Genomic DNA, 24,336 nt, shown 5'->3' on the forward strand with positions numbered 1-24,336 from the left:
AGCTCAGCTGCACAATCTTCTCAACCATATTCTCTACCGATATGCTAAATACTCTCATCCAATACATGAGCGCAATTTCGCTGTCTTACAAAGCAAGTTTACATCAATTTGGATTGGTCCCCGGGATTGGCCTTCAAGCATAATTACTAAGCCTCTCTTTCAAAACCTTAATGTCTCCCTACTGTCTTGAGTGTAGCTTAAGGCGATATACATGGAGTCAATTCTCAAAGGGAAAATGATGGGGAAATAATGGGAAATTGGTCTTGCGATAAGAACCTAGGCAACCAGCGTCACTACGAAGATAAGGATCAAGAAATTATCAGATAAGGCAGAGAGCTCGGTTGGGTCCGTTTTGTGCCTTTTGATTAGCCCCTGAGTCCTTGGCTCGTGTGATTGATACGAACGATTTAGTGATATCAGTAAATTTCGTCTCCCCCTCTTTTGTGGGCTATCCCCGAAATGTCAGCGTTTCACCCCTCAGATAACAGGTAGATCACAAGCTGTGGTTGGTGGATTTCTTATCATGAGTCACCCCTCACCAAGAAAATTTCTGATTTACAAATGATATCTACAACAATGGAAAATTCCTAAAAGGGCCGTTCGGCCTAGCCATGCGTTAAGACTCTAAATAATGAAGTGAACAGATTAGATAATGTAGGTTGTGTAATCAAACAAGTTTTTTTTTTGTGGGGAATGACTTCCTCATGCAAGCTCTAGCGTATCTACTCCGACTCTCTAGCGTACTCCTTGTACATGTCAGCGTCAGGGATAGCACCGCAAATGGTCTCAACCATGATACCAGTGACCAAGTATGGGTCAATGTTGGAAGCTGGTCTTCTGTCCTCGAAGTAACCGTAGCCCTCCTTGGCGACAGATCTTGGGATTCTGACGGAAGCACCTCTGTTAGCAACACCAGAGGAGAAAGCCTCCATAGAAGCGGTCTCATGACGACCAGTCAATCTCATGTCGTTGTCAGCACCATAAAGAACCAAGTGCTCCTTGTGTCTCTTGGCCAACTTGGCAAGGGCGTCCTCGATGTACTTCATGCCACCGACTTCTCTCATGTTCTTGGTCGACACGTTGGTATGGCAGCCAGCACCATTCCAGTCGCCAGCCAAAGGCTTAGGGTGGAAGGAAATCTTCACACCAAACTCCTCGGCGACTCTTTCAAGAAGGAAACGGGCCATCCACAACTGGTCGCCCATCTCGATACCGGAGCATGGACCCACCTGGAACTCCCATTGGGAAGGCATCACCTCGGCGTTAATACCGGAGATGTTGATGCCGGCGTGCAAGCAAGCTCTGTAGTGAGCCTCGACAACGTCTCTGGCGTAGACCTTACCGGTACCAACACCACAGTAGTAAGGACCCTGTGGAGCTGGGAAACCGCCCTTAGGCCAGGCGTAGACATTGTCGTATTGGTCAAACAAGGTGTATTCCTGTTCGAGGCCAAACCAGACCTGCTCGTCGGCGTGGGCAGACATCAACTTGGCGCACTCGTGTCTGTGGTTGAACTTGTTAGGGGTACCGTCGTTGTTCCAGCACTCACACAAGACAATAATGTTGTCACCCTTTCTGAAAGGGTCAGGGTAGAAAGCGACAGGACGGAGGTAGATATCCGAATCGTGGCCTGGGGCCTGGCCGGTAGAAGAACCGTCAAAGTTCCATTCAGGCAAGTCCTCAGCAGAAGAAGGTCTTTTACTGAGGGTTTTGCACTTTGATCTGGTGTGTCCGTCAGCATCAACCCAGACGTATTCAGCAAGAACCTTGCCGTTTTGGTTCAAGTCGAAATACTTAGCTAGGATGGCGGTTTGTTCTGTGATGCCGGTCATGATGCAAAATAAATTAAAGTATAAGTAAGTGTTACACAGAAGAGAGGTGGGATGGGCGGAAAACCAAGCTATTTATATAGCAAGTGCCCAGATGCTAGGCGGGCCTGAATAGCGGTCTGATAAAGAAAAAGAAACCAAGCGCGGTGAGCAAAAAGCGGTCTGTCTGCAGTATTTGTCCTGATACGACGGGTGTGTCCGGTTCTCACACCTCTCCTATCCGGATACCGCGGCGGAGCGGTCGCTGGAACCGCCTCGCGAATGTATGCGCAACCCGTTCAGCCGGGTGTTTCTTCCGAATGACATGTTTCTAGGGCCTGGGCTTCGCCGCACCTGTCTTATCCGGACCCGTCTTATCCGGATTTCCTCCAAAAGAACCTACAAATTAATAAATATGAATTTTGAAACTTCCTCGTTATCAACAGCATGTTGGCGGGGTGGACGTCAGGCGGTTTTTTCGACCCGTTCTCGTCGTCAATGGAGCCGCCAGGCCTTTACTCATATGACGTACTGCATGCAGTCCCCTCTTATCACCCAATGAGAGCTCTGCGGAAGGTATTACTCACAGGACGACCCAAAGCAGTCAATGAGGCTAAATTAGCTGGACCAGCGGACGAAGATAAGGCGGCTGAGGTGACACAAAGCAGAAATCCGGGGACAATTCACAGGGCCATTCCCCGTCAATTGACATTTGATTTTGTAGGTTTTGAAAAATTTCCCTGCTTTTCTTTTCGTGCAATGGCTTGGCCTTACCGCTTTAGACCCGCAGCTTTGACACACTTGCTATATTTCTTTTCGCAACCACTCGTTTCTGTTGATGACTAGGTTTTGAGCGAATTTCTTTCTTCTCTTGTTTATTCTTGACTCATTCGGAGCTTGCAAGACAAAGGCAGGAAAAAATAAATAAGAATTGTTTTTCAGTTGCCTAACTTTGTCATGTCACATACCGCTGTGGACCTCGGTGGACTACCACGATGACGATTGTTCTAAATGCCTCAGATGAGGTATTTAGGATGAGTGATTTAGGAGAGCGGTTTTGGTCCATTTGTGGTAACAGCAATTTAACGACAATTCGTAAAAAATATCATCAATATTTGCTTTGCCAATGGTAAACTCTAAGTTGTCAGTTTTGGTTGCAAATGCGGGTGCTATTTTTACCAGTATCAACACACCACCCCAGAAGCTGATCTGTAGAGGATCTGGAATGGTTAGTGTACGACGAGTTTTATCACTCACGACGCTCTGGCAAATCCCTTGATGAAAAATCCCTCGATTGCGTCTTACCTAGCATTCTACTGATGACATCACAAATAATCTCAAATGCGTTAATTAATGGTATTACTACTTCTCTGGGGAAGGTCTAAGGAAGGTTTCCGAAACGTGGACCAAAGTAGCCCCCGGGAGCATCAACGGTAGCATTAAGTCTGGCTGGTCCAATGTAGTCGAGACCTTCTGAGTTGACATTGTTGCCCCACCACGAGATGGACTTATCGTGATATTGCACGGCAAAGAAAATGATGATACTGCTGAAGGCCACACCAGCACTGAGACCTCCGGAAAGAATATAGTTGTACTTGTTCCACCAAGCGAAGAAACGCTTTCTGATGATGTTCATGAAGAAAAACGACGCAATGAAAGAAGGCGTGTAGTAAGACAAGTTGTATGGAGACCAGTTCAACATTCCTCCAATGATCAAGGTGGGCTGGAATCTCTGCACAAGCTTGTTTCTCTTGAACAACTTCTGGATGAGCACCACTGGGAAGACAAGAAGAAAACCAATCAAGAAGCACCAACGCAATTCTGGATAGATTCCACTGAAAATCTTCTTGGGACCAATGACACCCCACAACACCGAGGATGAATAGAAGGTTGTGGATGATGGACAGGTGAACTTCTGGGGCTGGTGGGGGTGGCAGTAATCTTCGATAGTCTGCATGGCAAGGTTCACAACACCCAAGGAGACAAACGAGTAGATAACGGTAGAGATGATCTGTACTCTGAACAAGGCTCTAGGAGGAAGTCTCAAGTTATGACCAATCTTCAAGTCTCCAAGGAAAATCTGACACTGACCGTCGATATTGTAACCCAATGCCTTGATAAGCATCAAGGCAAGACCGTTATTGGGAATAGCATATCCAATAATCAACTCCACCAAGACGTTCAAACCGAATTGGAAACCAGTGGTGGCGTAAATGATACTCAATGGGATCAAGAAAATGAAGTTAAGAGCCAAGGCAAAGAAAAGCGACCACACTGGTGTTTCAGCAGGGTAGAGCTTGACACATAAAATACCGAAAACAAGCGAGATCACAAGAACCACCATAAACCACCATTCCGGAGTCTCCTTGTATTTGGTCATGGATCTGGAGAAGGGATCGTCGAACCCGTCGTAGGTTGAATTGGATTTTCTTCTGATCACTTTGAAAAGCTGAATGAAGGCATTCTTCAACTGGTCCCACTGCATGATGAGTACATGAAAGAAGGAGAATGGGTAAATGAGGAAGAAAGCTCCGTAGACGACCAAGTTACCAGCCGAATAGAAAGGTGGACCGTAGGCTTCGTAAGCCTCCACATCAAACAAGCTTCTTGAGTCAACCACCTGCGTCACCTCATAGTAGTCGCCTGTGTTGGTGAACAATGAGTTCGAGATGAGTGGAATGTAGCCAGTCCACTTGTAGTTGGTGTACCAGAAAGCAGCAGTGATCACCACGGCCACCAAACCACCAATGTAGAGGTTGAGTTGGGCGTAGAATGGAATAATCAAGGGATTCAAGTAACTGATGATGTTCCAGTCAAACGAGGTGATTGGGTTCAAGCCGAGTCCGCTCTGGCTTCCGGTAACAGCGGCCAAGTTAAAGTTGTTAGGAGCAATCCAAGTCATCCAGTTGAAGGTTGAAAGGGCGGTGAACAAGTAGTCGGGAACCCAGTACCAGAGGAACGAGAGTGCAGTCAGCAAGAAGAAAAAGTTGTATCTGCTGATTTTCCAGCCATTGATCACCTCCTTCTTTTCAGGTTTGGTTAATGCATTGTTCAAGGCCAAGGTAGGGAGATTAGTAGGCCAAATTGCTGTTTCGGGATACACCACGAACTTTCTCACCATTCCGGCCAAACCAAAGCCCATGAAGTTGGTAAAGAACATAAGGAGGAACTGGTAGCCAAAGTCAACCCAGTCGTTGTTGTAGAACATCTCCATCTTTTGCACCTGAATGTTACTCACAACGTAGGCCGCAACCGAAGACACATTGTAGCAAATGGTAGCCAACATCTGCTCTTTGTAAGTCCATGGACCTGGGTTAAGCTCGAAAGTGAATCCACGAACGGTGAAGCCCCAGTGAGGAAGGAATTCAGAAAGTTTACCGCAAGGGTACACGAAAAGCTGAACCACAGCACTCGACAACGCAATACTGGGCTGTCTGTCCTGGAAGTATGTGTTGATGAAGGTACCCAAGACCGTCCAAATTAATCCAATAAGATACACTCTGAAAGTCTCGCATGGGATCGAGGGGTCGTCGTATGGGTCGGTGACGGAACGCACTTCAGGGTATGGAGACCAGTAGGCAATGATTCCGGCTTCAAGCCTGAGCTGAAGCTCTGGATCGACAATCACATGTCCGCTAGAACCCAGGCTCATCAGCGAATTGTCAAACTCGCCGGTCTCCTCGGCAAAGTCTTGTTTTTCAGTGGCCTTTTTCAACTGTCTAGTTTGTGAACTGCCAAGGCTCTCGGCCTTGTATAATCTTTCGATAAAGTCGTACTCCTCTGCAGGGATATTGACATCCGAAATATGTTTCTCGAGGTACTCACTGATAATCTCTCTGGACTGATCGAGCGAGAGATACAGAATCTTCTCAAGCATGAAAACTGCTCCTGGTGGAAGGTCATCTAGAGACTCAAGATGGTCATAGTTGAGTCTCAGCAATATAAAGTATTTTTGGTCGGATGTGAAGTCATCTGCCACATCCCCCATGGAGAGTGGCTGAGATGTGATGGCTTGCAAGTCGACTTCATGGTCGGCTGCTTCCATACGATCGGTATTACTGGTTACACTGGCAAGATTTTGCAAGCCAGGCTTTTCAGACATTTTGGATTACTGGTCCAGATTGAAGAAGGCATCCAGATATATATAGTTTTCTTATCAGCGGCAGTTGCGGCTCGGTGATCATGAGCCAATGAGTGCCATGCGATGGAGGTACAAGTCGAACCCAAAATCTGCAAGGCGATTTTCTGACACAAAACGAACTTTCTGATAACAACGTACATTTCATGGGTTTCTCGTGTTAAACTGATTGAATTTACAAAGTCTGCTAAATTATTTTTTCTGAACCAACTCGTTCAAATGAACCGGATTGTTATCGTCCTATCCGATGCCGCAAGTGCATAAGCCTGCAGACGTCAACCTGTCAAAGCAAGCGAGCTTAGAGAATACAGTGCGGCTATCACGGTATCAGAAGCTCATTCGGCGATTTGCAATCTTAAGATGATCGGCAATTCTAGCCCTATTTTGAGAGGCCTCTTTTTGTGATTCTCAAGTTGTCTTTTTTTGCACGCTACACCTTGTGGCATCTTATGCACCTTTGGTGCCGTTTGGTGCTGGGCTGCATATATTGCTGCCGCATGGCTTCGGGCTTATCTACACTTGGATAATTTATGCGGCTCGTGATAACTATTAGTAACCGAACCCGCCGAATCCGTCATTAACCGTCCGACAAGATCTTGCCAAGAAATCGGTTGGCGCAGGGACCTGTCAGATCCGTTTTTAGTCTAGATATAAGCCGACCTAACAAATTTGTGACAGTTCTCCAGAGGCTTATTAATTATTGGCTGTCAACAATATGCGATTTTTGGGGTGCCTCTTGACCAACGCACTCACCTACCCATAACAGACTTAATTTACTATTACACTCACCTACAGAGACCCTAGAGTATCTCTCGCTCTTCAATGTCCCCCTTCTCATCCTCCTCCTTTGTTACCTCTAACCCTCTCTTCCTCACCTTCTGCTTTGGTTGATAGCCAATGGCAACCAACCGTTCCACCAAACTTGGGTGACTTGAGTTGCAAATGGAATATAACCAGTCAGTGTACAAGACATCCAAACTTTCACTATTAAGACGAATTAAGCCGCTAGCAATCTCGTCTTTGTATCCCTGTTCCTTCGCATAGTTATCAGCCTGAAATTCATTTCTTCTGACCATAAAATTTCTGGAAATTGAGTTAAATGTATCTAATGGCCAGGTGAGGTAAGTGAAAAGCACAAAGTTGATGGCTGGAGAGGGGTTGGCGAACCCAAATGCTTTCACAAGAGAGGAGTTGTCAAAAAATGCCGAGAAAAAGGCGAAATTAATTGCCAATATCAACCAAATATGGATATTCACTTGAAGGACATGGCCCAATTTCCAATGGCCTAGCTCGTGCGCCAAAACGGCAATAATCTCGCTGGTGGGGAACTTTTGAATTAGTGTATCATAAAGCACGATCTGCTTGTTCCAAGGTAAGCCCAGAAAAAAAGCATTCGCATGGGTGCTCGTGGTGGAACCATCAATTACAAGTAGGCGTGAAGTGGGAAAGCCGTTTCTCTTCGCCAAATCTTCAATCGCCGTCTTCAACTCGCCTTCTTCCAAAGGTGTGAGTTTATGAAACAACGGTAAAATGACAATAGGAATGATTGTCTGGAATAAAAGGAAGCCAATGACAACAGTAACAATTGTGTATATGAGAAAGCTGGCGCCAAAAAACCTCACGATCTTTACAAATACAAATACCGCCAAAGCATAAATGAGGTCTGAAATAACAAGCGATAAAACCAGATCTCTGTAAAATTTCGATTTCGTCATCCGGTTAAATTCCCACTTCTCCTCTAAAACAAAGGTGTGGACGTAATCGATCGGGATTTCAATAATCTTTGAGATAGTCTTTTTAATCACAATGAATAACACACTCTGCAATGCCTCACTCCCTGAAAGTCCGTGAAGATAACCGACTTTACTGATAAGTGACAAAAAAACGCCTGACACATCCCAAATCTGCGGCATCAAATCAAAGTGTAGAATTGCTAATTCCTCCAATAGGGTGATAACACTCCGCGCCAAATCCAATTTGAGTTTGTCCCGAGCATACCTTTGAGACTTGATGAACAGCTCTGAAGCAACCTCCTTCCTCACCACTTTAGGTGCCTTTTCAGCAAGAGTTACCCTAAATTGTCTCTGGACGAGGTATGCGCGGAAGACGAAATCGGCCACCAAAAACCGTGTTGCAATGGCGTTCCAGTTGAAGTTGTCAAATGAAGACTTTTTGTTAGTATTGCAGACGGGCGGAACGTAGCAGACATACGGTAAAAGACATAATGACTTGAAAGGAGCTGTGATTTCTGCATTCGCTTATCCGCTCCACTTTTTATAGGCATCTGATTGCGTTTTCGTGCCGTTCGGGGTCCTTGAGGCGTTATGCATGTGCCATGCTGTCATAAGTCTCGGATGCCCCTTCTCAGCCACACTAAATCATGCAGACGTCAATTGCGAGTGACAGTTACCATTACCAACTGCAGGATGTTGTCACACAACCTCGTGCTAAAGAGACCGTTTCTCGCCAGACCAAACCCATTTGGAAGTCACTGTGTTTGCCAATAAGGCTGTATCAAAATTCCAAAAGTAATGTCACGAAAAGCTCGGGTGGTATCAGTGAAACCATGCAGCCCAGCGGCTTCTTTTATCACAGCATACAGGAAGCGATTATGCGTTCGGCGCCGACTTATTCTAATCCAGTCTTTGGACCACTTGCGGTCATAGCTTCTTTCTTGAAACGGAAGGGCAGTGGCTTATCACCTCTAGTGATAAGCGACGAGGCTCAGCGGCTGTAAAATGCGCATCATTACGTTGCATTGATAAGGTGTGCTGGATAGAGTTGCAGCTGTCTAAGGAGCCACATCCCGATACGCCATCGCAGTTTGAAGAAAGTGGACTATAAAGAGCCGTGTTTCTCCTGTAAATGTCCTTTTCATTGCAAAATATTCTGAATTTCGCAATAAAATGGTATCTTTCAAGTCGACTATTGCGATTGCAATGCTTTCTCTCATCAGCGCAGCGCAATTGCCCAGATGATTTCTCTATTTACCCGCCCCCATTAGTTAAAAGAGTTCGTTTCACGATTTTTTGAAATGCAAGTGGGTGCAAAAAATGTGGATTCTCGTTGTGCATGTCTTGCGCAAATTGGTGACTTGATTTAAAAAGCATTACCAAAAATCAGAATCCTATTAGAACTACACCAAAACTATACGAGCAAATCATCTAAGCCATTTCTACGTATTGCATGACTTCAGGCACCTGCGCCGTTGACCAGTGAAGTTTGATGTCCTTGTAACGTTTTCATACTATATCCCTCCTCATTAGCAAATAAAACTGATCAGACGACCAAGTCAATAATTAGATTCAGGTGTAAATTCTTTGTGCCCATAACGACCGACTTTGCTATCTGTTCATCATGAAACCCTGCTTCTTCACCATCCCACTCACATACCCATAACAGACTTAATGATCTTTTGTGGAAAGCCAGGTGGTGAGTGTGTGACGATTCTTCTCGGCTTGAAGGTACCTTACCTTGATTTTCTCTTGGGTATTGGCGATCGATTTTTCAAGAACAGCGTCTCTTTTTCCCTGGAAGAATTCTTCAACCTCTTTGGAGTGTTCCCTGGTACAAAGGCTCCTGAGGCATGTTTGAACAACATCCAAGTGCACGACTGACCCGTACTCCAACTTGTCCGAGATTGCATTCCAGTTTTCCTTGAGCCAGGACCATAAAAGAGTTACTCCCACGGCTGTATTATTAATCGGTGCTAACGACAGAACGATATCTTGCAGATCTATTTCGTCAGAGTGTAAGACGAACCCTAAAAATTTAGATAAGATCTTAGAGTCGGATGTGTTGCCCAAGGACCGAAGTATATCCTCCTTTGTGTATCTGTCAGTTTCTTTCCGATACAACTCCCACAATTTGTCCCAAGTTTCTGCATCATTTCTCCGTACAATGTTCCTGATTATGATTAAAGCTTCGTCTGGGTCAAGCTCCTGTCCATTAGTGATGAAATTTTCAAATTGTTCATCGCAGTAGCGGTCAATCTCAGGAGCTTTCACAAATGCTGCAAAGCGAAACACGGCATTTTTAAATTGTGCCTGATTAGAGGAATCATCGGCAGATTGAACGAATGATGTGGGGATATAATCCTTGATAATGCTCCCTCCAAAACGGCAGAGGCTGGTGAAAATAGCCTCATCAAAGAGGAAAACATCCAAAAGATCGAAATAGATCTCCACTATGGCGTTCATCAATGTACTGTCTTGAAGTTTGCAAAACTCACCAGCGAGCTGAAGGAAAGAAACTACCAGAGTTCCACCATCCAAGGAGGCAAAGGAACAGTCTGATAGTGCCCCTATTCTATCGGCTCCCGACAAATTTCCTTTTGCAAGTTTCGCCCACCTTTCATCTGAATATGAGGTCACATAGTAGCCCTGGTGATTTGGATTTATGAAGTATGGACCTTCGGGAATAGACAATTCCACGCTCAGATCTTTGAACAATGTCTTGACGACTTCTTGGGACGTTTCGATTTTCAAAGGTATCACATAGGGATCCTCGCTTTCACCATCACCAGTTGGGAGAAACCTTCTTTGCTCTAGCCTCAACTTGTTTCCCTCCACCTCTTCCACTTGCACAATCGGAAACCCAGGTCTTGTTATCCAGCTGTTCATTATGCTGCTGATATCAAGTCCAGAAGCAGAACTTAAGCACTCCCATAAATCAGAAGCCTTGGTGTTGGCCCACGCATACTTTTGGATATATTTCTTTAGCCCGGCAAAAAACGCATCTTCACCCAAGAAGTCAAAAAGCATCACAACGAGCGAGCAGCCCTTTTGATACGTGATATGGTCTCCCGCCTGCTCTATGTCATTAAAATCCTCAATCGGCATATTAATAGGATGAGAAGAGGTTCTGCCATCAACAATAAAGGCTGTCAGAAGAGAGTACACGATGTAGTTCTCCCAGACTTTCCACTCTGGGTGGAAGTGGTTCATGACATACCACAGGCACCATGTAGCGAAACCCTCTTTAAGCCAGAGTCCGTCCCAAAAGTCCATGGTGACCAAATTTCCGAACCACTGGTGGGATATTTCGTGAGAAACTGCCTCGAAAACTGTCTCCTTCAAGGTCTGGGATGGATTGCTACCCACCAAGAAATCTGCTTCCTTGAAGGTGATGAGTCCGAAGTTCTCCATTGCACTCTTGGCAAAGTCAGGGATGGCAACCAAGTCCAATTTAGGCAATGGATACTTGAAGCCGAAAATCTCCTCCAAGAATGGAACACTTTTCTCAGCAACGTCAAGTGCAAAGGATGCCTCCTCTGCTCCTCCAACAACGGTCCAGACTGTTATTGGTAATGTTTCACTCTTCAAGCTCTCGAGTTCTCCAACCACAAATGCAACCAAGTACGTCGACATAAGCGGAGACTTTTCGTATCTTGTACGCAGCCAGTACTCATCAAGCTTCACCGTTTCCAGAATTGGACAGTTCAGCAAAGCTGTGAACTTTGTAGGATGGACCAAGGAGACGGTAAAGCGGGCTTTTCTGGCTGGATCGTCAATGCAAGGAAATGCCCGTCTTGCACCAATTGGTTCGAATTGCGTCGAAATCAAGAATTTTTCATTTGCATTGTTTGACGTTACCTTCTCTATGGCGAGGGAATCCAAGTCTGAGGCGATATCGCCATTTTCTGCATCATCGTCTCGACTGGACTCCTCATTCTCTTCGAAATCCTCATACGAAGACCGGTATATTCCGTACATGTCATTACTGCATTTTCCGGTGCATGCAAAAGCTAGTTGTGCTTTCTCGCCTGCCTTGACAGCATGGTTTATGTTCAAAAGTTGTGCGTCTTCGTCAATGGAATATGTCACAGCCTTGCCGTTGATCTTCATGGAAGTAAGGTCCATTCTCAGAGCGTTCAAGGTAAATGCATCTCTGCTCTCGAACACCGTCAAGTCAATGAGTCCCTCGCATTTGAAGTCCTCGCTATCAGGATCCACGGTGAACGTGAGGTCGTATTCGACGCATTGAACCGCATCGTCAAGTCTCAAAGTCATAGTTTTTCTGGAGTATGGGAAAACTGATCTTTATAAGAACGAGGCACGTCTTGCATAGCTGATTCATGTGGCTATCAGAAGCGTTACTCATTTTACTATCTTGGAAGGGTTCAGCTGTGCGGCGGCTTAAAAATACATTGTTCCGCTAAGCCTGGTGTGGAACATGATTGAATGTCAAGAAATGCAAGGTAAAGAAAGCCTCACTGAAAACTGATGCATCCAAGGTTGACAGAACTGTCAATTTAGTTATCTTTTCATATTCTCAGCGGAATTTCCATAAGGGCGTCACTCTAGTCTACAAGGCAGAGTATAAATAGCGAGAGGGTAAGTCATTCTCACATGTGCCATTTTGGAATATAGTGATACACATTCCCCCAATTTGTTCAAAATCTTTCAGGATTTCAATAAACAATACGTTTCATGTCCTCGAAGTGTATACGCGAGGTTCGGAAAAGTAGTTGCAATGGCGCAATTTGATGTGGCGCCCTGGAAAAGCATGCCGCATGCATCAACGAACAAATACCTGTAATCACCGTCAAATCGGAATTAGAAGCGGCATTTGGAGAACTTATTTGGCTCATCCAACAAAACTAATCATTCACTGAAACAATCAAGCGAATAGATGCCCGGCAGCAGATCCACGCTAGTTTCATGCAATTCGAAGCGACTTGTAGAGCATGCATTGGAGCACATTTAACGAGATAAGGTACTTGACGCGTAACGTAAACAGTGCCGCTTACACAGGCGGATGTGCGCTATGACGAATTTTTCATTTTATGATCCAGTCTTCTCAATTGAGAAGTGTTACTCATTTTACATGCTTCCGTGGAACGTGCACTCATCGGTTATGCGAGAGATGCCTGGGGACATTGTTCAGCATGCATTGAGCTGCACAATCCAGTTGGATCATGAGCAACGCTTTCAGGAATCGCCATGCTTCCGTGGATTTTTTCATTGAGGGAAAGTTTTATCCACTACCTCCGGCGTAGAATCATTTTGGATCTCTCACTTTCAATGCGTGGATGATTTTAGATCTTCTTTTGAAAGAAGGGTTACTTGAAGCTTCTGTTCTACAAGCTTGAGACCAATCGCGGCCTCAACTCAATGACTTATGTTTGAACCATATCCCAGTTTTTAATTAGAAAGCATGGAGTTACTGAAACTTAAGGATTTCGTATCCTGGGCAACCGACCTGGGGTAAGTACTACGCTCCATCTGCAGATCACACTGCACAATCGTCTCCTTACTACAGCATCACATACTACTCAGCTTCAGCAATAGAATACTGGTTTCGTAATAATCATACATTGAATCGAAACTGAGAAAATGAAGCCTTCGATAAGCCCACGATATTCCAATTTCGTGCCCGTTCACATAAAGGTATCTAACTTCCTCTGCTAAACTTCGACCCCGCATGCATATAACTTCCACCCATACTAACTACTCCATCTTTAGTATGTCACCTCTGCCTCCACCAATGGGCAGCCAGCAGGGTGTCAGTGGTCATCACCTTACACTGGCATCGGTGCTGATGCTTGCTATTGGAGGCACCATTGGAACGGGGCTTTTTTTTTCAGTATCCTCGGTTCTACGAAATGGGCCTTTTGCAACACTCGTGGCAATGTCTTACATTCTGTTTCTTGTGTATCTCGTTCTTGAAATGACGGCGGAACTTGCAGTGTTTATGCCTGTGAACGGGCTGATTTGCAAATTCCACTTTGTCTTTTTGTCCGTGCCATTGGGTCTAGCAAATAACTTGATCTACTGGGCTAGCTGGGGCTTCACCCTAGCTCTTGAATTGTCTATCTTAGCCAGTACTTGCCTGTATTGGAACGCTGGATTTGTAGAGAGTCATCAAGGTTTGATCATTTTCGGCATCTGGCTCCTTCTAACGGCATTTAACCTACTACCTGTGGATACCTATGGAGAGATCGAATTCTGGATCGCATTGGTGAAGGTAGTGGCGATTTTAGCATGGATAGTCTTTGTCTTGGGGAACTTGCTCTATTCTGGAACCATCTTCCAAACATACACGGCAAATCTCCCGTCTAGCTTCTTTGGATCCCTTGATGTCCCGTCAGCATACATAGTCAGGTTCATCAACTCCCTAGTGTTCGTGTCGTTCATTTTCCAGTCGGTCGAGTCAATTGCTATCACTACAGGTGACATGGAGAAACCGCAGGAAACCGTGCCCAAAGTCACTCGGCTTATCTTTGTCCGGATTGTGGTTTTCTACTTGCTTTCTGTTGCACTTCTAACACTTACCATCTCCTTCGACGACGAAAGACTCATTGGAGGCTCTGAAAATGCCAGAGACAAACTTTTGTCGTCGCCTTTCCTCATTTCGCTCATCAATTGCGGACTCAACGAGAACGGTGTAATGCTCTCCACCTTCAATTTCGTCATCTTCACTGCCATTCTTTCCGCCGCAAACTCAAACATATACTTCGGCTCACGATGCCTCCAGGCGGTGTGTGAAGAGCATCGAGGATCATCTTTGGCTACGGTTTTCTCAAAATCCAATGCCTCTGGCGTCCCTGTGGCAAGCGTGCTACTTACCTCGGCACTTGGCCTCACATCCCTCCTTCTCAGATACCAGTCTATCGCCACGGTGTTCAGTTTTCTACTTACGTGCTGTGCTTCTGCCGGGATGTTGATGTGGTGTCTCGTGGGTTTATCATACGCTAGATTCAGCAAGGCATTATCTGCGTTCGGAGTGGACAGGAGCAGGCTTCTGTATTCCTCCAAGTGGAACTTGCCACGCTGGGCTCCGTTTGTCTCGGTGAACATTGTGTTGATTCTCTTATGCAACGGTCTCAGCTGCTATTGGGACTTTTCGTTCCTGGCGCTCATTGGCGCATATTCTACGCCGGCTGTCTTCCTAGCTCTTTGGGCGATTTTCGAACTAAGGGAAGGCCATGGCCTTAACAACGTCAAGGACATCAATATCTACGAAGACACGTTTCGGTGGTCAAAAGACGATGAAAGCTGTTCCGCTGGATAAGACGGAATGGACTGGAAGTTGATGATCAGTGTTGGCTGGGTCAACGTCGAAGCCTCCTGTATCGCTCCTTTGGAGACATAAGTACATTGGATGCGTCCTTAGAAGTGCCGATCTCTGAAGTAATCGATTTTCCACTAATCAGTCTATCCAACTGGCTAGGTCTACCAGAATGGCCGGCAATTCTCACAATTGGAACGATTGGCCAATCACCATCCGGCAATCATCTGGAAAAAGGATGTTCGACTATTATATCCTGGCATGGCTTCGTACAGCACCCAACCTCAAGACATGATCTGCTCAACTGGCCTCTTCGGTCGTATACCGATCAAGTGACTGCAAAGCCCCCAACGTGCACGGACGAATGGTGAGCTCGAATAAGCCACTAACGCTTCGTATGAAGCAATTGAGCGTCACCAGCGATTTCAAAAGTTATTTTTCTCATATTCCATGGACAGCTCCCATTATAGAAATGTGAATTGCGTTTCTCACCAACTGGGAATGCATTCAGCGGGTGCACCCTCTGACTTCTCTCACCGGTAAAAGCCACCTCTACTTTGACCCGAAGAACATTGCCAAAATCCAGGCTTTCCATTAATTCTTAAAAAAGCTTTGTCTTTTTTATTTTTGCCACTCCCCTTTCAAATCACTCGGCATACTCTTCACAGTGGTTCTCCTCCACTCCTCCTCTTAGTCCGCCCTGCAGGGTCGCAACATCAAACTTCAGCACCACCTCCACGCTAATCCCTCCAATTCCAGCCCCTGCGACCTGGACAAACGACCAATTCCTCCATCATGACATTCCTTAAAAAGGACAAATCCAAACTGGACCTCCGTCTGATGTTTTCCATGAGTTCTGCTGGCGGGGCTCAGAGTGGTTCTGATCAGGGAAAGGAACCCGGCCAAGGTCAGGGCCAAAACCCAGACAAGCCTGAGCAACCGCCCAAGGAGAAAACGTCCTTTTCCCAGAAACTCTCCATGAACCTGTTTTCGGCGCCGTCCTCCAGAAAACCCTCCGCAACGCCTCTTTCCCATCCAGCCTCTCAAAGAGTGCCCTCCTCAGCTCAGGAAACCCGCCACTCTTTCAAGCCCAGTGTCCTTGCCCAGTCGGCCAGCGTGCCTGAACCGCTGCCCACAAACACGTCTTTTGGGTCCAATGTGACTTTTACGCCCTTGTCACAGAAAAACAGAGAAGCTGGTGCGGCCAAGGAGGGCCTGGGTCTGCTACTGCCCGTGCTGCTGCTGGGCCTGGGCTCGCTGGAGCACCAAGGTCCTGGCCGCCTTGAAGTGAGGTCCCATTCGTCCGGCTCCGTGATTCAAGATGACCAGCAGCCGGGCCAGGGAAGACCGGGCTTCTACCGCACGAACACCGCCGACAACTACCTGCCAAGGCTGCTGGTGGTTCTGATGCCCCAGCTGCCAGAGTCTCTGAGAGAAAAGGACCAAGCCAGCGACGACAGTGTCCTCAAAAACAACCACAGAGGTTTCCACGGAACCAAGGCACCACAGGCAAATGTGCCCCCCTTGAGCCAGCCCATCAAGCCCCGCTTCCGTAAAAAGGGCTCCAGCTTGCTCAACAAGCTCATTCATTCAAACCGCAAGGACTCAGAGCCTAGCGAACAATCGGCCACCACTACTGCTCCAACGGAGCACAAGGGTTCGACAAGCTCTTCCAAGCACAAGTTCAGGCTCCCTTCGATATCCCTGCACCACCATCACGTCAATCCCGCTGGTTCTGACCACGTATCTCGTCATGCTTCCATTTCTGAGGAAAGCTCGCATCAACTGGACAAGGTACTGGACGCCTCGCGCCGAAAGTCAGCCAGCTCTGCCTCGGGTGCACCTCTTCAATCAAGCCCATCTAAAGTCTTCGATCTAGACTTGAACTTTGACGAAATGCAGAGTATCTTGAGAAAGCCTGATAGAGCCCCAATTCGCCCTTCGCTCCAGCTGGCAGGCAACAGTACAAGTGACGTTACAGATCAGCATGCTGAAGAGCCAGCCAAGCCCGCAGCAGGCTGGCAAGCCCCCGACTCGTGGGATGTTACAGGTGACACTCCAACGCCGGCGCCAAACAACACAATCGCTGGTTCCAGAGCTCAAGCGAATCGTTCTTCCGATGCAAGCAATGGCAGAGCGGATGAGTATGGTCAGGTTCCACAACAGTTGATTTCTCACTCGCACTCAAGCTCTACCGACAGTCTGGTGTCTTCCGTAGATGGTGTTATTCCCACGGTTCCTACTGATGGGCCCAGAAAACGGAAGTTGGAAAGCCGTCCATCTGTCCCTCGCAGAAAGCTTCCGATCCTCTATGGAACTTGGTCCAACGGCCCTCCTGCAATGGAAGGCAAGCTTGCCAAGGGACCAAACCATATTGTCAGAGTTTTCAAAGAGGACAACACATTCACCACCATCTTGTGTCCTTTGGAGACAAATGCTGCCGAGCTTCTTCGAATCGTGCAAAGGAAATTCTTCTTTGAATCAATCTCTAACTACCACCTTGCACTCTATGTGGGTCGAAACGTCAAGGTTCTTGAGCCATTTGAGAAACCGCTTAAGATCCAAATGGGATTATTGAGTCTCAGTGGATACTCTGAGAACGACAACTTCAGAATCATTGGAAGAGAAGACTTGTCATATGTTTGCAAGTTGGTGGTGGAAAATAAGGTCTTGCGGAATTTGACTCACGAGGAAGAGTCCGTGGTAACCAAGGACTATGTGGATGTTGACATTTCAAGTTTAGATCTCAAGACAATCCCAATCATCTTTCATCAGCATACTTACGAAATTGAGAAATTGAACGTCTCAGACAACCCGGCGATTTATATTCCATTGGACTTCATCCAGTCATGCACTAACTTGTCTTCGATCAACTTCGCCAGGAATGGATGCTCAAAATTCCCAGTGAACTTCCTAGAAGCCAGAGATTTGACGTCTCTTAACATGGAAGCCAACTTCTTAGATGATATCCCCCATAAATTTGGCCACTTGACGAATTTGGTTAACTTGAAGCTCAATTCTAACCAGCTTTATAGTCTTCCAAAATCATTTTCAAGGCTAGAAAACTTGGTTCACCTCAATTTATCATCGAATTACTTTGAGGACTACCCGGAATGCATTAATGAATTGACAAACTTGCAAGACCTTGACTTGTCTTATAATGACTTGCACGCTATCCCTGACTCCATAGCCAAACTTTCTAAGTTGGTGAAGCTCAACCTTTGCACGAATAAGTTGGCGGGAAGTATACCCGAGAGCTTCAAGAGCTTGACAAATTTAAAGAGACTTGACGTTCGTTATAATCAGATTTCCAACGTGGATGTGTTGGGTGATCTACCGAACTTAGAGGTTGTTTATGCCTCCAAGAATAAGATTTCGGCGTTCAATGACAAAATGGAAAAGTTGCGGTTGCTTCACTTTGACAGAAATCCAATCACTAACTTGGAGTTCGAAATTTTATTGCCAATGTTGACTGTTTTGGATTTGTCGAAGGCCAAGCTCACCATGTTGCCATCGGAATTCGTCACTAAAATTCCACATATCGAGAAGCTTGTCTTGGACAAAAACCACTTGGTGAACTTGCCAGATGAGTTAGGAAATCTTCCACGATTGACGCATTTGTCGTTGTACGGAAACAACATTCAGACATTGCCCGCATCCATTGGACAGCTTTCTTCGTTGCAATTCTTAGACTTGCATTCCAATAATATCCTGAGTTTGCCAGCCGAGATTTGGAATTTGAAGAGCCTCGCGTTTTTAAACGTCGCTTCAAACCTTCTTACTTCGTTTCCACAGCCGCTGTTTGCGATTGCCAAAAAGATTTCTTCTTCTGCTAGCCTCCGAGGTGATGAAGTTCGGTCTTTGGAGGAAGCAAACGAGTTCAATGCATCGGCCATCAAAAGTCGTCCCACATCGCTTGCAGATTCTTTGCTTTCGTTGACTCTATCTGACAATCGTCTTAACGATGACTGTTTCGAAGCGATATCATTGCTCATTCAGCTAAAATGTTTGAACATTTCATACAATGACATTCTAGAAATTCCGGAAGGTGGCTTGGCAAATTTGCTGAAGTTGACCGAATTGCATCTTTCCGGAAACGGGTTGACCAAGCTTCCGGCTGATGACCTCGAGGACCTCTCGTGTCTCAGGTTACTCTACTTGAATAACAACAAGTTATCGACAATCCCAGCGGAGTTGAGCAAGCTCAACAACCTCACTTATTTGGATGTTGGATCTAATCTTTTGCGTTACAACATTTCAAACTGGCCGTACGACTGGAACTGGTTTGCCAACAAGAGGTTGAAGTACCTCAACTTCTCAGGAAACAAACGTTTTGAGATTAAGCAAAGCTATGTGAAGAACCCAGAGACAGGTGATGATCTTGATAGTTTATTGGTTCTCAAGGATTTGAAGGTGTTGGGATTGATGGACGTGACGTTGACTACGCCTGCTGTACCTGACCCCGGTGTTGATGTTCGCCTCAGAACGGCCTCATCAGAGCTTGACAACGTTGGCTATGGTGTATCTGACACCATGGGTATCCGAGACCATGTGTCTTTCAGAGATGTATTCATGCAGAAGTTCCGAGGAAATGAGAATGAGCTTTTATTGTGTTCATTTGACGGCAAGACAGGAGGCCATCAGAGCAGTGGTCATCTCATCTCATTCTTAGCGAAGCAGTTTTTTGTGCCCCACTTCACGAATGAATTAGGGAAAATCAAGTCCGATGATGAGATCCAAGATGCGATGAGGCGTGCGTTCCTTTCCTTGAACAAAGAGATCAATTCTGTCTTCGCTGCCAAAAAAGGCGGTTATTTCGCCCCCAATTCTGTCAGTCCGGAGCTTGCAGCTCTCAAAATTCCTGATGATTCCTTAATCGGATGTTCCATGTGCGCTCTTTATATCAAGGATAAGACCGTGTACTGTGGAAACATTGGTGATATTCAGCTTGTTTTGTCGAAGAGCAATGGCGATCACGTCCTACTCACAACCAACCACGATCCAACTAGCAGAGAGGAATTTGAAAGAATACGAGCTTGTGGAGGTTACGTTTCGGGTGATGGTGCACTTGATGGCACGCTTCAGATTTCTCGTGGTGTTGGATTCTTTGACTATCTCCCACATACCCACTCAGGCCCAAGCATCAAGAAATACACTCTTTCTGGTAACGATGACGTTCTCGCCATGGGAACCAGGGTGTTATGGGATTACATCTCCTATGATTTGGCTGTTGACATCCTTCGCCAAAGCAAGGAAGATCCGATGATTGCTGCACAGAAGTTGAGAGATTACGCAATTTGTTATGGTGCCACGGACAAGATTTCTGTCAATGTCATTTCAATTGGTGACCGTAAAACCAAGAAGAAGAAGAGTTTGTACAATAATTTGGGCCGTGAAGCCGATCTTTTCGCCAACAAGAGAAGGAGAGATCGGGGTGCACAGTCAGGAGATACAGCTCTCAGAGCTTTGGATAATGAGATCGAGCCGCCCGTGGGTGACCTCGCTTTAGTCTTTACGGATATCAAGAACTCCACGCTTTTATGGGAGACATACCCCGTGGTCATGAGATCGGCTATCAAGTTGCATAACACAATTATGCGTCGGCAGCTCAGAATTGTTGGTGGTTATGAGGTGAAAACAGAAGGAGACTCTTTTATGGTTACATTCCCTTCGCCCACATCAGCCTTGTTGTGGTGCTTCAATGTCCAGTACCAATTGTTGAATGAGGAGTGGCCATCAGAGATATTGGAGACGAACGAGTGTTGTGAAGTGACTGATAACAAAAACAATGTCATTTTCAGAGGCTTGTCTGTTCGTATGGGTATTCACTGGGGCTCTCCTGTGTGCGAGCTTGATATGGTTACCAAAAGAATGGATTATTTCGGCCCCATGGTGAACCGTGCTTCTAGAATTGAGTCAAGTGCCGATGGTGGTCAAATTGCTGTGAGCTCGGACTATCTTCATGAGATGGAACAGTTGTATAACATCCACGACTTGATCGCATCCGGTCAAACATCGTTGGAGGCTGCTTACGAAGGAAACCTTCGTGCGGGAGAGATTATCGAGAAGGAAATTGCTTCGCTAGAGGAAATCGGGGTCTCTTATTTCCAGCTTGGCGAAAGAAAGTTGAAGGGCCTCGAAACTCCCGAGATGATCACCTTGGCCTACCCAAAGAGACTTGAGCTAAGATTTGAAATTTTCAAGAAGAGAGCTGATGAGGATGACATGTTTAAGGGACGGATTGTGGGTGCTGTGCCTGTTGATGCCGTGTATCAGTTGAGGACGCTTTCGCTTCGTTTGGAGAACATTTGTGCTGCAGTAAACGTGGGAATGAGAATGGATGAGTCTTTCCTGAAGAACTCGTCTGAGGTAATCCTGGAGTCGACAGCTCAGCGGTTCAAGGAAATGGAACTCGTTGCCTTGTTGAATCACCTGGTAACGAGGATTGAGAATAGCATTGCCAACCTTGAGCTTCGTCAAACAATGCTTCTGCTGAATGGTGGTGACGGTAAGATTGATTTCTTCCGCAGTCCGGATATCTGGACGCTTATGGACGAAGTCAAAAATCTCATCAGTGCTGCCACGGGAGGTCAATGAGCGGGTTTTGCAGCCATTTTTGCAGCCGGTCGCGGCTTTCATTGTGGTCACGTGTGTAACTAACCAGTAACTGCACTTCACTTTCCACCTTGGCATCAAGCAGTACCACATTCAAAACAAGCTACGACGACAATCATAGTGGGAGCTCAATTCCACTTAAGCATTTTCCTATTCGTCAAAAATGCTGTCCGACTCTCAGCGACGGAGGCGCCACTCATCCTTCAGTTCCCATACCTCAATCAATGCAACCACTGTTCCGTGGATCCGAGAAGCCACTCTAGGTCAGAATTTGGGGAATCGAGCAAAGGCAATCGCCGAGCAGAAGACGTCACCTCTAGGTCCCGCTGATCTCATCCATTGGGCTCGACAATATGGCGAGCGGTCGTCGCATTTCCTCAAGAACGACTTCTCGCCCATAAGCGAGGCAGATCCGCCAAGGGACCAAGATGGATATGTCGGATTTTACCATTTCTGCTATGGACTCGACCTAGCGCGTGGGACAAACTCCATCGAAGAGCAGGTTCTCCACAGCATTGGCCTACGAAGAAACGGTGAGTCGTATATATGGGCACCCAAAGGGGCACTAGCGCCCCGGCTTGGGCTGGCGCAACACAAGGAAGGAGTGGTGACATTCTGTGCGTATAATTGTTTTCAAAAGCTGGAGTTTAAGGCCAGGTATATGATCACGCCCTCCCCAAAATCGCTGAGTGTAGTAGTGAATTCTCAATACACCATCACTTCCAAAATATCAAAAAAGCTGCATACCTACATTGGCGAACATTCTCAGGACATTACACTGTCGTTTCTACGAGAGCTCGCGGTGCTGCTGTTGCTACGAATGATTGTTGGGGTTGATGACCCGGCTCATCGTCTCCTGGGTACTGTTTCTCACAAATCACAGCTTCAGAACAAGGAGCAGTTGCAGAATACCATTGAGCTCCTTGTTTCCTTTTTACCTCGTGGTCACTTAACAGGCTCACGATCCCACTATGGCGTGGCCTGCAATTGTGGTACCGATCCTGCCAAAACTACTAGATACAGAAACCGGCTTGTTGATGCGTTGGTTCGTGTGGTTTTGCTTGACCCCAGTGGTGGTGCTACCGACTGGGCGCTTGACAAAATAAGAGCGAAATTTGCTGCCCGTGAGTTCACGGCAGTTGAGGCTAGGCTTCTTAGAGCGCAGCATGGAAGCAATAATAATCAAAAGTTTCTTTCACTTTTGAGGGACCACATGGCGGTTGATACTGACAGCACCCAGGCTGCTGTACTTATTGGTGAACAAGTGAGGTTTCTTATTTCGAGAGAATCTTTTGCTGTGGCTCGCCAGCTTGCTATTCGAGCTGTGACCATGTTGCCATTGGACTTTGACTCGTGGTACAACTTGTGTGTTTGTTACATTCTTGAAAAGAAGTACGACGATGCTTTGCAGGCGCTCAACTCGTTGCCTGTGCTTCTCCTGTCAAGGAAAAGTTACGACGGAGACTGTGTCGATGGCATTTCAGACGTATATGTGCTGACCTTCATGGATAGACTGTCTCGAGGACACATTCCTATAATGGCAGACACATTTGCCGATTACTTCCCAGTGCCTCGCAACGAGGACATGTCGGAAGCGGGCTCTGTCCAATCTGTGTGGCACGGTATGTTCAAAAAGGAGTCGGCAAGACATCCAATGGTGGGTCCCTTTTATCAATCACCGTTGACTACGGCAAGCCCCATGGAAATGTCTGTCATTGACAGCGGACTTGTCCGCGTGGCGGGCCCGTCATCTGCGAAGAACATGCTAGCGGCCCGTTCGGCGAATGTCCCTTGGTCTTCCATCCTTGACTTTGACAGAAAGTCCACTTGGGGCAGGGTTTACGACTTGCTTACATCTTTGGTCGCCTTAATTGGCTGGGAGAACTTGGTTGCCATCAAAAAGAAGGTATTCCGGTCGCCAATCGATCTGGCGCAAAGCAAGGAGTTTGTGGTCTCAAACGCCTCTAGCGCTCAAAAGGAAGAATGTGCACCATGGCTCGATCAATTTTTCTTGGTTGTCTACGACGATATTCACACAATGATGACTGTCTCTGGTGGAAGCGATGTTGATCAGCACCGCAGCGCCTTAGCCTGGGGCATGATTGGCCTCGTGAGCTGGGGCTGCAAGTATAACTTGAAGGACAGCATCTCCTCGTTAGCCACTTGTGCCGCTGGCGTGACTTCTGACGGTGGATTTGATTACTACGCTACAGTGAAACTCCTAGAGATTTACAATGAGTTTGTCCTCAGTGATGTGGAGGCCTCCACCATCGATCTGCTCAGTTGTGTCTACGACAATCGCTCCTATACCAACAAACTCATTGTGCAAAGTATCCTGACCAAGATGTTCCGTGACTTTGTCCATCAGCTTGTGAATGGCTACATGGCACTTGATACGATGCTCGTACACATCATGAAGCTTGTGGCTTGGGAGTTGCGTTGGTATAACTACGTGCCATCATACTTGGTCATCCATTCATTGATCAAGCTTTGTCAGCAGCGAGACCCTGTTGAGGTGAGAACCAACTTCCGGGTTGTTTTTGAAAAATTCAAGCTCCAGGCAGTTGACAGCAAACAGGGCAAATTCTCGTTGCTGGCTTGGTTTGGCGGGTCCAAAAAGAAAGCGACCCAGCCCCACGACTTTGTTGACGGCGATACCGTGATAGACTACATTGACCACCTATTGGTGTGGATTGAACTGTTGGGATAGATAATGTAACGAAAGCATGTTTATAATAAACGATTCCCTTAAGCTATGCATAC

The 24,336-nt window shown here is 46.4% G+C and overlaps 6 protein-coding genes across 6 annotated transcripts; 2 read left to right on the forward strand and 4 right to left on the reverse strand.

Moving 5' to 3' along the window:
- Window positions 1–722: 722 nt before the first annotated feature.
- On the reverse strand, window positions 723–1,832 carry GLN1 (glutamate--ammonia ligase; the record flags this gene model as incomplete). The annotated part of the gene is made up of 1 exon (XM_024858740.1): window positions 723–1,832. One exon carries the CDS (start codon window positions 1,830–1,832, stop codon window positions 723–725), a length of 1,110 nt encoding a protein of 369 aa, XP_024713227.1.
- Window positions 1,833–3,189: 1,357 nt separating this feature from the next.
- On the reverse strand, window positions 3,190–5,910 carry C7M61_003401 (OPT family small oligopeptide transporter; the record flags this gene model as incomplete). Its single annotated transcript, XM_024858741.1, has 1 exon — window positions 3,190–5,910. One exon carries the CDS (start codon window positions 5,908–5,910, stop codon window positions 3,190–3,192), a length of 2,721 nt encoding a protein of 906 aa, XP_024713228.1.
- An 836-nt stretch (window positions 5,911–6,746) lies between these two features.
- Window positions 6,747–7,661, reverse strand: C7M61_003402 (M48 family metallopeptidase; the record flags this gene model as incomplete). The annotated part of the gene is made up of 1 exon (XM_024858742.1): window positions 6,747–7,661. The coding sequence occupies one exon, from the start codon at window positions 7,659–7,661 to the stop codon at window positions 6,747–6,749; it is 915 nt and encodes a 304-aa protein (XP_024713229.1).
- A 1,689-nt stretch (window positions 7,662–9,350) lies between these two features.
- On the reverse strand, window positions 9,351–11,957 carry C7M61_003403 (M1 family metallopeptidase; the record flags this gene model as incomplete). Its single annotated transcript, XM_024858743.1, has 1 exon — window positions 9,351–11,957. One exon carries the CDS (start codon window positions 11,955–11,957, stop codon window positions 9,351–9,353), a length of 2,607 nt encoding a protein of 868 aa, XP_024713230.1.
- A 1,621-nt stretch (window positions 11,958–13,578) lies between these two features.
- On the forward strand, window positions 13,579–14,961 carry LYP1 (Lyp1p; the record flags this gene model as incomplete). The annotated part of the gene is made up of 1 exon (XM_024858744.1): window positions 13,579–14,961. One exon carries the CDS (start codon window positions 13,579–13,581, stop codon window positions 14,959–14,961), a length of 1,383 nt encoding a protein of 460 aa, XP_024713231.1.
- A 792-nt stretch (window positions 14,962–15,753) lies between these two features.
- On the forward strand, window positions 15,754–24,283 carry CYR1 (adenylate cyclase; the record flags this gene model as incomplete). Its single annotated transcript, XM_024858745.1, has 2 exons — window positions 15,754–21,547; window positions 22,368–24,283. The coding sequence occupies 2 exons, from the start codon at window positions 15,754–15,756 to the stop codon at window positions 24,281–24,283; spliced, it is 7,710 nt and encodes a 2,569-aa protein (XP_024713232.1).
- Window positions 24,284–24,336: the final 53 nt, after the last annotated feature.

Source organism: Candidozyma pseudohaemuli, assembly GCF_003013735.1.
Source record: "Candidozyma pseudohaemuli strain B12108 chromosome Unknown scaffold00008, whole genome shotgun sequence".
Taxonomy (NCBI): Eukaryota; Fungi; Ascomycota; class Pichiomycetes; order Serinales; family Metschnikowiaceae; genus Candidozyma; species Candidozyma pseudohaemuli.